Source organism: Nematocida minor (assembly GCF_024244105.1).
Source record: "Nematocida minor strain JUm1510 chromosome Unknown 7757, whole genome shotgun sequence".
Lineage (NCBI taxonomy): Eukaryota > Fungi > Microsporidia > Nematocida > Nematocida minor.
Window position 1 is genome coordinate 1 of NW_026250343.1, and position 10,949 is coordinate 10,949.

Consider the following 10,949-nt stretch of genomic DNA (forward strand, 5'->3'; position numbering starts at 1 on the left):
CGTAACTCCTCCTAGAATAGACTTTTCCCGTATAGCAACTACTTCTAGTGCGAGCTTTTCTAGAAGTGACTCTCGAGAAGTGTCGATTCCTGCAAAGAATTTACTTGCTGATAAAAGCAGCATCGATGAAAAAAGACAGCCATCCATAAACACATTAACCAGTAACATACTCTTTATGTTTCTTGCTGCTCTATTCATTTCAGTAATAAATATAGCAATCTGCTATTTCCTGAGCTACATGGGCTACTTCCCAAATAGCAGATTTAACACTAGATAAGCAATAAAGCCTGCTTTTAGAGAGTTTTTAAACACTGTTCTAGCGGAAAGTGCAGATTTGGACAGAGAACATTGGAGAATAACAAATAAATTTTCATACTTTCCATTCAAAAGTAAGCAGTAGAGTTTAGCAGAGTGCTATGCATAATAATTTATTTATTTTTACGCTTTCTAAAATGTTGGAAGAAGAAAAAAGACAGACTTTTCTTCTTTTGCACGTGGACAGATACAACTCATTCATAGTTCCAGAGCTGCAAGGGCTATTGAACAACACAAAAGAAGAATACACTATCTATGCAACAAAGATAGAAGGCCCCATTAAATATACAGTAATCACAACGTCTTTCTCTACTATCGATTACATACTTAGCAAGAGCATGCTGGTCAGCAGAGCCATCAAGATACTGAATTTTACTGAATATGGGAAAGCAGATAAAAAAGCAGAAGAGCCTAGCAGTATAGTAGATAAACTGTCCAGCTCTTTGACAGCTGACGTTCTGGAGTTTCTAAAAAAAGAAGTAAAGGGTGACTACAAGATAGAATGCATATGCAATGATAAAATACAGGCAATTGAGCATCTTGTTACATCTTTGGGCATGCAGCAGAATGTAAATCTGTCTAATCCAGCCCACAGCATATATGTAGTAGAAGAAAGCTGCTTTTGCATAGTAGGAGTGCTGTACAAAGAGAGCAACAGAAAACAGCTTCTGAAATATTCGGTTAAAAACAGGCAATTTATAGGAAACACTTCAATGGACAACGAAATATCATTTATAATCTGCAATGCATCAGGAGTATCGGATAAAACAGTGCTATTAGACTGCTATGCAGGAAGCGGGAGCATTTTGCTATCAGGCGCAATCCACGGATCGCTGGTAGTTGGAACAGACATCAACAGCAAACAGTTCAAGGGAAGAGACATTCCCCACACAAACTCAAGAATTAAAACGCAACTGCCAAACACGTCAATACATAGCAACTTCAAGATGTACAATGTAGCTGACAAAGTACTGATGATAGGTGCACAGAATGTGTTTGATGGATGCATATTTAGAGACAGCACAGTGGATGTAATACTGTGCGATCCGCCGTATGGAGAAAGAGAGACGGTTAAGAAAAGAGCCACAGACAGCAATAAATATGTCGAAGGATGCGACCAGTATCTGCTTTTCTCAATTCCATTTCTCGACAGAGCAATAGAAATGGGGAAAAAAGTGCTGAAGAACAGAGGAAGGATAGGAATATTCCTACCGCACGCAACAGGACACACTCCCCAGCTGAAAGAGATGGAAGGAGTCAGAAAAGTCAGCCAATCTGAGCAGTTCTTGAACGCGCTGTACTCACGAACATTCTTTCTACTGGAGATAATCAAATGAAAAACTAGAGATGCAGCAGGTGTTCTAGTTTTAAGTGCATATATACCGTAGTGTTTAGATGGCTCTCGAGTACTTTTGCTGAAACATTTGCATTTTCCCAAATAAATATTCAAAAAGATGCATAGATTCACAGAAATACACCCGCTTCACCACCCATCTATTTTTATGTGTCGCAGTCTTTAGTGAAAAGTTTTACTGCTGAAGAATTAAATGCTCACATTCATTAATATCACACACGTCTTTTAAGAAGCATTTGAGCTAATTTACAAAATTACAATATGTAGATTTATTGTTTGATCTATCTATCTTTTTTAGAATATAAATAGTTTTTTATTTCTTATCTCTAATGAAGTTTAGCTCGCCTGCCAGCAGTGAAATTGATATACAGCCAATCACAGAGGAATCAGGAGAAGAGAATATCGAGAATATCCAGCAGTCTAAGCCACCTATCTCACAAGCTATGTCATACAAAGCCAAAGTGCAATATGTAAGCTATTTAATTCTCTTTACTGTAATGGCTATAGTCTTGCAAGTGCTTAGCAGAAGCATACCTGCGGTCTATCTAATAGCAGTGTACTTGGCAATGCATGTAGTGGCAACTAGATCAAACAGAAACTAAAGATGAAAGAAAGAAGATCAATGGCGGCAGAAGAAGCAATAAACAATACAATATTTCTTTATTTCTGAGAATGCATGCTCTCTAGCTCCACCTGCTCTCTCTGCAGCATGCTCAGCTGTCTTAGCACTACATCTATTCTGTTTCTTATTTTTCTCTCAATCTTTCCCAGTCTGTTGCTCAGCAGCTCCACAGACACGTTTTCATTTTCCAGAGCTCTCTTGAATGTTCTGGTAATATAAGCCATCTTCCAATATTTCATTTTTTATGATAAAAATACTTTCTAGCGAAGATGCGAACAGCATTAGGACAGAACAAATCCTACCGAACGCATACACCCTTGTAAATGAGCTAGTGAAGAACAGCATAGACAGTGGAAGTAGCGCAATCACCATACGCATTGACATAGTAAATAGTAGCATTATTTACATAGTGGAGGACAATGGAGCAGGCATAGAAGTAAATAGGTTTTTTCTGATGAAAGGAGGCACCTCCAAAGGAGTTCCAGAGGGAGCATTTACAGACAGAGCAAGCTATGGGTTCAAGGGAGTCACTCTGAACTCTCTGATAGCAGTGGCTGATTTCATCATTACAACAAATAATAACGGGAAAACTGTAAGAATCGAAGTAAAAGAAAAAAATATAACGGTAAACAGCACAGACTACCACAAAGAGAACAGAGGAACAACCATCAGAGTAGACAACTACTACAAGAACAAGCCAATAAGACACAATTACCTGTTCAGCCACATAGGAAAGAGCATAAACAGCATAGTAGATGCAATAAGGAAATACACAGCAATCCACAATGTGCAATTCAAGCTCTACAAGAACAGCAAGCTGATATACAACACACCTTACAACATAGCTCCATTAGCACTAGAAGACAGCCTGGTAAACTACACAGACAGAATATGCACTATATACAACATACTAAATCGAAGAACAGTTACATTCCAAAGCAGCGCAATGTCTCTGGTGTATATAATTAGCGAAGGAAAGGGAATAGAAGGAATAATCCACAATAAAATGACAGTTATAGAGAACCCAAAGATAGACAAGCTTATAAAAAGCAGTGCAAAGATCGATAGCAAAGTCTACTACAATCTGGCAATAAATAGCACAAGCTACAAAGAAATAGCGATAATAAAAGAGATAGAAAACATAAGCACATACTCTATCAAAAGCATACTCGATAGCAGTCCACAGACAAAAGAGCACACCATCAATGTATCACAGAGCAGCACAAACTCAACCATTCCATCGAATACTAATAGATCTGCAGCCAACAGCAATGGTGCTTCTAAGGATAGTACTGCTATAGCCAACAATAGCAATGTAAATTATTCTCAAAATAAAAATGAAATAGTTACCAGTACGAAATCAGTAAATACGCCAAAAAAAGAGAACATTGGAATAGATGCTATGGTAATAGACAGCAATGAAGTACTGATGAAATATAGGCACAAGGATGGGATAGGGCTAAATACAAAGGAAATAGGCGAGCTGTCTGTTGTAGGCCAGTTTAACAATGGGTTTATTATATGCACTGCAGTAAAGAGCAGCGGCCTGCACATCTATGCAGTGGACCAGCATGCAGCTGATGAAGCAGTGAACTACGAGAGACTCAAAAAGGCATACGAGTACAAAAGACAGAAACTAATAAAGCCTGTCCCAATGAACATAAACAGCTATGATACACACATAATAGAAGAGAACATCAAAGAAATAGAAAGACACGGGTTTATACTAAACAGCGCCTGCACAGAGATACATGAAGCACCTGTCTATCAAGGACGCGTCTTTGGAGAAAAAGAGATAGTGGAAATAGTAGAAAGAATAAAGGAAGGAAGAGTGCAGGAAGGTAAAGACAGAGTTGTATTTGAAGAGCTGAGAAAAATACTCGCCAGCAAAGCGTGCCGCACAAGCATAATGATAGGCCAACCGCTGAACATGCAGAAAATGAAAGATATCCTCAACAATCTATCTCTAACAACTAGGCCATGGAACTGCCCGCATGGAAGGCCAACTATTCTCCTCCTTCAGAGCCCAAAGGAGCAATTTTAAAATAAAACCATCTATTTACTTTTCTAAAAGACAGCTTATAAAAAACTAAAAACCATACACCACTAGAGTAAAAATAAACAAGAAATATTTTTATATTCAAATAAAAATAATAAAGACTTAGATGAGGTATATACATAAATAAATAGAATATTTCCTTTCTAGGAGCTCTTACAGTCTTTTAAATCTATCTAAAGCTGGGAACATCGAATGTTTTGTTTTACTTTCATATGAGATGTAAGTAGAAAAAGTGGTTCATGTATTCATTTTGGTATAAACAGGAGGACAATGTCTATTATGGTAACTACTCCAAAGACAGTTAAGGTAATCAGTCCAAAGACAGAGCTAGTTTCTTGTTCAGGAGATGGTGTAGTTTCTTCCTTTTGCACAGAGTCCATTGGATTCTGCTGTTTTACACAAATATAAACCATCTAATATAAAACATGTTCCTCCAATGATTTTTGCTTTTTCAATATGCTTATTACAGTGGAGAGACACGAAGACTTTGAGGGAATGCTTCTAATTAGAGGTCTTTCCAAGGGATCTTCTACATACATAGGAACCATTCGGCTGTATACCATAGGAAACAAGACAGCAATAACATACACATCGGATGTCTTAGGAAGCAACCATGTCTTTATATACCACAAGAAAGAGGCAGAGTATGGCCAAAAGAGCGCAGAGATACTGCACATGCAGCTGGACAGCCAGATACTAGACCCAATACTGAAAGAGTCAAATGTCCCAAAAGAGTACAAAGTAAGGGCATCAGCTCTGATGAACGGCGAAATAGAAGTAAAACTTATGCACATCGAGTCAGGAGATATAAAGGTACTATCAGCAGTAGAAGGCCTAGACCACGCAGTGGATATCTTCGAAGACATTCCCGTAGAAGTAAAGCCATCAACAGCGCTCTCATCAGAAGAAACCCTTGTCCATCTTTTCATGGACACTTTGCTGACATAAAAATAAAAATAGCACAGTAATATTGATCTATCTGTGCAATGGATAGGACAGCATGTGTATTCAAACAGTACACATGTAGTGATAGAGCACTAGAGAACTTGTCTTTATTCATTTGAAATTCGCTGCTCTGTTCATGTCTATGCGCACACTAGGATTGAAATAAAAATATAGCTAAAGAACAGAACATAACCAATTCTTATAGCTGTCAAAGAGTAAAAAGACAGTACTATAGGAGAAATAGATGAAATTGCCAAGTGTTAATTGTTATTATTCAACCTTCTAAAAACAGAAAATATGGCCTGAACAGAAATTGAGTGAAACCAACACCAAATAAAAAGTAAATTAGGACACAAACAGACATCTGATAAATAAATAAGATTTATGAATAACCTGTGAGCAGGAATTATCTAAATAGGTTGCAGTACTGTTTTATCGAGGAAATGGCATCAACCATGCTTTCAGTGATGGACTCAGGTGGCACTGCATAGATCTTAGACAAATTGCCTATTTTGGCATCTATCTCAGAGATAAGACACTTGCTTTCTTTTATCAATAGAAGTATGGAGTGCAGCCTTTCTTTTTTTCCGCTGAAGTCATCCAGTGCAGCTACTTCATCATAGCCAGCTCTGATCATGTTGTAGTGGTCTCTTAGTGTCTTCATTTGAAAAGTACTGAACACACTGTAGACACTAACGATCTTATCAAAATCAACTATATCTCGAGAGGATATAATCAGCAGCTCCATCAAAGATAGTTTGCATCCCTCACCGTTAGCCAGTTCGGAGAAGCATTTAGAGAACGCACTGACCGATGAAAGATGGAAGCCCTGCGTCTCTGTCTTGCTCGCTGTTTCAGCGTATTTGTAGTTGACTAAGTTTCCCATCCGCAGCATAAGCGTAAGAAACTGGGGAAAGTTCTCATCTTGTTCCACCACGCTAAGAGCGCTCTGTGTATTTTGTAGGGTACCGATCAGCATAGATAGTGATGGGTCAGCCCAGTGTGCATACTTAATGAGAAGAAGTTTGTTTTTGCTGCAGTTGGAGAGAAGGAGTTCTTTAAGAGACTCTTCAGTGGCGGTTAAAGAGAGCGCAGAGGAGAGAACATTGGCGCAGTCTTTATCCGAGGGAAATACTCCTGCCAAGTTAAGTATGTCTTCGATGTGCGGTGTGCACTCGCCTGTTTCAATCCATTTCGTGAGCTCCTGGGATATTTCGGGCAGTGAGACTTTCTTCTTATTTATGGCCTCAAAGACTATGGACAGAAGAAACTCTTGTCTTTCGTTGAGGAGTCTGCTCTTTTTGGGGATTTTTTCTTTTTTAGTAAATTCAACTTTGTTCTGTATTCTCTTTACGCAGAACTTTCTTTTAAAATCTTCTTCTATTTCTTTCCACCTTTTCTCCAGCGTATCCTGCTGGGGCTGGGCAGTTTTCTCGTAGAGTGATCCTCGGACTGAGAGAACAGGTTTCCACCCAACACGCGGGAAAAGAGTCTTAGACAGCATGTCCACGCCCTCCAAAAGGTTCACAACAGGGCGCACAACCATCCCAGGAGGAGGCGGCAGTTTGCGCGCACTTTTTACTGCAGTGATGTGGTCAGAGCCTGGAGTACTGACAGATCCATCGGTCTGGGCTGCATTTGGCTTATTACCGCTCATGGTCCGATTAATAGCTGCAGTAGCATTGCTGGGGGGAAGAGAGTTCTGAGCACTCTTGTCTGCAGTGCCATCAATATTTACTTTTCTGTCTCCCTTATTATTTCTACTAATACGATCATTCAGAGTGCTATTTTTGTCTTCTGCCCCAGAACTCTCAGTATTATTTTTACTTCTGCTGTGACCTTCATCATTACTATTAGAAGTATTACTAGAGCACAATGAGCTATTATTGATATTTCCACTTTGGGATATTTTATCTGATATATTGCCAGTACTGTTCCTAACATCTCCAGTTCGACTATTATCCAGTGGGATAACTCTTTTTTCAATATCTCTGCTTCTGCTGTTTGAGATGTATCCCGCGCTGTCTTTAGAGCCAACTGTGCCTGCTATATTTTCAGGTATGCTCGCTTTTTCCAACTTTTGTTTGCTTTTTGGGCCTTCCTCCACTATTACATCTATAAATATATTGTTGGGCAGATATCTACGAACAAAGAAATCTTTTTTGTAGTATCTTTCTATGCCCAGGTGTATATTGCTAATGCTGATTGATCCTACCACAATATTTCTGCTGATGAGAGTGATGATAGCTGTAGATGCACTGGTTATCTCCAGGCCATCCGTGTAGACAAGCCAGAACTCATTTGTCTCTATGAATGCCTGCCTCTCCTGTTTTGTAAGGGTTCTCGTGGTATATGTGCACTCTTTCCCATCCACTATGACCTGCACCTCGGGGCCATCTACATCAGGCGGACAGCCTATGACTAGCTGCGTAAGAGTTAATAGCTGCATGTTGCAAATGAGCCACCTGAATATATAGAAGAGAAAGAGAAGGGGAAATGATTATTAGTTGGTTTTATTATTTAAAACACGGCCTGAAATAAAGCCAATAGACTCGCACGATGAAATGCTGCACCACACAGCACAGAGCCAGCGCCATAAAAGCCTCCACTAGCAGAACACAAACCGTACACTAAATAGTGACGTGTAAAACTAGTAGACTTTCAATCTGTATTAAAAATAATTAAAAATTATTTGGTAGATAAAAACAAGACAAACAGAGAAAGAGCTACAGCCACGGGTGCCACTGCGGATCCATCATAGAAAGTCTTTCCGGAGCAGTTGCATTGCCCACGAGCTTCACAATGCCTGCTGCAGGGTTCTCATCAACGCGCATAAGCTCTTGCACCTTCTGCCGCGATAGCCGCATACTGTTCTCGCCCTGCACTGGGCCTTCCTCTTCTCTTGCCAGAGCATCCATGTACCGCATAAGGAAGGTTTTTCTTCCGAATACAGCAGCCATGTGGTACATCATGGAAAAGAAGGGGCCTTCTAACCCCGCTCTTCCTAGTATTCTCTGCAGGTTGGGGGTAAGCCTAAACGGCACCTCCTCAAATGACAAGCGGTCGCAGAATGATGGATAGAAATCAGTTGAGTACACCTTCCCTGTACTCCCCCCTATGAACAGCCTAGACGGCATTCTGGAGCCTATCGAGAACACATACGATATAAAGCAGTGGATACTATGGGAAATAGCCAAGCTTTTTCTGAAATAAAAGAAGTCGCTTTGCAGATCGAACAGCTTGATGAAGTGGTCGTACACTAAACTGTCTCCTATCACGCTCTCTGTTGTTCTCAAAAACATATCCACTCTTTTTTCAGGGTCCAGAGCATCGGTCTCTCTTAGCGGCTCATCTTTCATCTGCATTGTTCCGTGCAGTTTTTTTCTGCAGTCGAATATCATCTTGTACACTTCTTCAGCGCTCATTTTGGTGTGCAGGATATCATTTAGAGAGTCAGTTGGCTCAGGCTCTATGAATATTTTGGTTTGGTTGTTCAGCGACACAATTTTCTTGATGGAGATCATTCCGTTTCTTTTTTTTATCTCCACGGTCCTACTGATGGCTGCGTTGAACAGAGCCAGCGCCTGGATAAACCTTTCTTCTCTTCTGGCTGTTTTTCCTGAGGGCATCTGCAGAAGTATCTGGTACACCTGTCCATTGTTGCCGCGCACTGCCAGCTCTCGCAGGCTGATTCCGCCTCTTCTTTTGATTTTAATATCAGGCTCAAATCGCGATATTTTGACCATCTGCGGTGCTCTGTCGGTTATTTCCACGTACTGTCCAAACAGCTCGATGTCTTCGTTTCTCTGGTCAAAGTCAACGAGGCGTCTTGATATGTTCTCTATGCTGATGGACTTTGGATGCACAGCCAGCAGCCTTTCCATGCTCTTTTTCCACAGGAGCAGCTTCTGAGATATCTCCAGCGTATTTTGCATCGTTAGATCATCGCTTAAAAAAGGAGCAAAGTCTCTGTCGAACAGCCCCTTGTACTTCTGCGCAAGGGATGACATCCCAATCATCTCTGATATTTTCTGCATGGCCATTGCCAGTGTTCCGTTCTCTCTTGGCTCTTTTCCAAACAGCTGCTGCAGAGCTTCTGATAGCAGCGCTGAAATGAGCCTGTAAAACTCCTCCTCTGCAGATGCTCGCAGGCGCAGCGTAAAGCTCTCCACTATTCCCTCTATATTTATGCACATAAGAGTAAATCCTGTCTTCAGGAATGTCCACAGGTCACTGATAGCTCCCTCCTTTACTCCTCGCTTTCTTTCTTCTTCGAGCGCATTTCTTATGGGGAAGTACACAGCCTGTGGGTAGACGCGTGCCACCCTCGACAAAGCGCTCACTGCCATCAGCGATCCCGTGCGCGAGAGGATGGAAACCATCTGCATAACAAAAGGCACGAAGCACCACGCATCCACCTCGCCTGCAGTTGCATTAAAGACTTTTTCCATTTCTTCGCTGGACTCTTCGAGATCCATCAGTGATACGATTTCAATAATGGATTTTCGCGAGAGCGATCCAGGGGAGATAGCAGCTGCCTGCATAAAAGCATTTACCGCGTTGACTCTGTTGACTCCCCGAGAGAGAAGCCCCCACCGGTACCACACCTTCGCATTTGTTGGGTGCAGCTGGACAGCCTGTGCGTAGACCTTCGCTGCGTCATCAGGCGTGCCCCTTCCTTCGAGCAAAGTGCCCCGCAGAAGGAACACACTGCTCTTCTGTGCTGCTGTGAAATAGTTCAGATTCGTCATTCCCAGAAGATCCAGCCCTGCGCCATACTCCTTCATTTGCAGATAGCACTTAGCGTGTTCTTCTAATTTCAGGTAAGCATCAGATATTTCTATATTAGGAAGTGTGTAGATGCTCTCTAAGTTTGACAGTGATGCAGGGAGTATGCCGTGCTTTCGAAGTGTCTTAGAGAACAGGTTCAGAATGTGTGCTGTCTCGTGGTATCCTCTGTACTGGAGAGTTTTCTCCTTTGCTTTTCCATTCCACAGGGACGAGAAGACGTGTGTCCTCCATCTGACGAGCATAGACCAGAAAGAGAGCGAAGCCCACTCAAAGGGAACACGCTCCTTCCATGCCAGCAGTATTCCTGCTAAGTCTCTGCGCAAATCATCTGATCCTGTGAGCTGCCACGACTCGTTCATCTCCACTACAATTTGGAACCTTTCAACGGCCTGCATCTGTCTCGGGGAGAGTTTTGGGTACTTTCCTATCTCCTCAATTGTTGATGCAACTATCTTGTAGAGAGACTCTTCTGTCTGCTGTGTTTTCTCTCCAATTACAAAGAGATCGTAGAAGGTTCTATCCATTGCTGGTATTCCGTCCTGCATCATAAGAGTCTTGAATGCTGTTTTCTCTGACTCTATTGAGAAGTCAGAGGTAAACCATTTGGCTCTGGCAGTTAGTGCTGGGTTTTTAGTGGCTGTGCCTATCTCGGAGAGTAGGTCCCACTGCTGCATTTGCGATGCGCATTCTACCCACTGCTCCTCCCACACTTTGTACTCAGACTCGTTGAACAGAAGAATCCCGCTCTGCGCCTTTCCCTGCACGTCTTCATACGCTGTCTGTGCGGTTTTAATGCTTCCTATCTGCTGCGACAGAAGAGCGTGCACAGTCTCTGGGTACAGTGCAGATATTCTCAGCTGTGC

General features: G+C 41.6%; 6 protein-coding genes across 6 annotated transcripts; 3 read left to right on the forward strand and 3 right to left on the reverse strand.

Annotated features, from left to right (window-relative positions):
* Positions 1 to 452: 452 nt before the first annotated feature.
* Positions 453 to 1,652, forward strand: NEMIN01_2371 (tRNA (guanine10-N2)-methyltransferase; the record flags this gene model as incomplete). Its single annotated transcript, XM_051478313.1, has 1 exon — positions 453 to 1,652. One exon carries the CDS (start codon positions 453 to 455, stop codon positions 1,650 to 1,652), a length of 1,200 nt encoding a protein of 399 aa, XP_051334273.1.
* Positions 1,653 to 2,329: 677 nt separating this feature from the next.
* NEMIN01_2370 (uncharacterized protein) lies at positions 2,330 to 2,530 on the reverse strand (the record flags this gene model as incomplete). The annotated part of the gene is made up of 1 exon (XM_051478312.1): positions 2,330 to 2,530. The coding sequence occupies one exon, from the start codon at positions 2,528 to 2,530 to the stop codon at positions 2,330 to 2,332; it is 201 nt and encodes a 66-aa protein (XP_051334272.1).
* A 5-nt stretch (positions 2,531 to 2,535) lies between these two features.
* NEMIN01_2372 (DNA mismatch repair protein PMS2) lies at positions 2,536 to 4,335 on the forward strand (the record flags this gene model as incomplete). The annotated part of the gene is made up of 1 exon (XM_051478314.1): positions 2,536 to 4,335. The coding sequence occupies one exon, from the start codon at positions 2,536 to 2,538 to the stop codon at positions 4,333 to 4,335; it is 1,800 nt and encodes a 599-aa protein (XP_051334274.1).
* Positions 4,336 to 4,806: 471 nt separating this feature from the next.
* On the forward strand, positions 4,807 to 5,298 carry NEMIN01_2373 (uncharacterized protein; the record flags this gene model as incomplete). Its single annotated transcript, XM_051478315.1, has 1 exon — positions 4,807 to 5,298. One exon carries the CDS (start codon positions 4,807 to 4,809, stop codon positions 5,296 to 5,298), a length of 492 nt encoding a protein of 163 aa, XP_051334275.1.
* A 403-nt stretch (positions 5,299 to 5,701) lies between these two features.
* Positions 5,702 to 7,744, reverse strand: NEMIN01_2374 (uncharacterized protein; the record flags this gene model as incomplete). The annotated part of the gene is made up of 1 exon (XM_051478316.1): positions 5,702 to 7,744. The coding sequence occupies one exon, from the start codon at positions 7,742 to 7,744 to the stop codon at positions 5,702 to 5,704; it is 2,043 nt and encodes a 680-aa protein (XP_051334276.1).
* A 277-nt stretch (positions 7,745 to 8,021) lies between these two features.
* On the reverse strand, positions 8,022 to 10,949 carry NEMIN01_2375 (transformation/transcription domain-associated protein; the record flags this gene model as incomplete). Its single annotated transcript, XM_051478317.1, has 1 exon — positions 8,022 to 10,949. A coding segment is annotated over one exon (2,928 nt), but the record flags the coding sequence as incomplete, so codon positions are not given.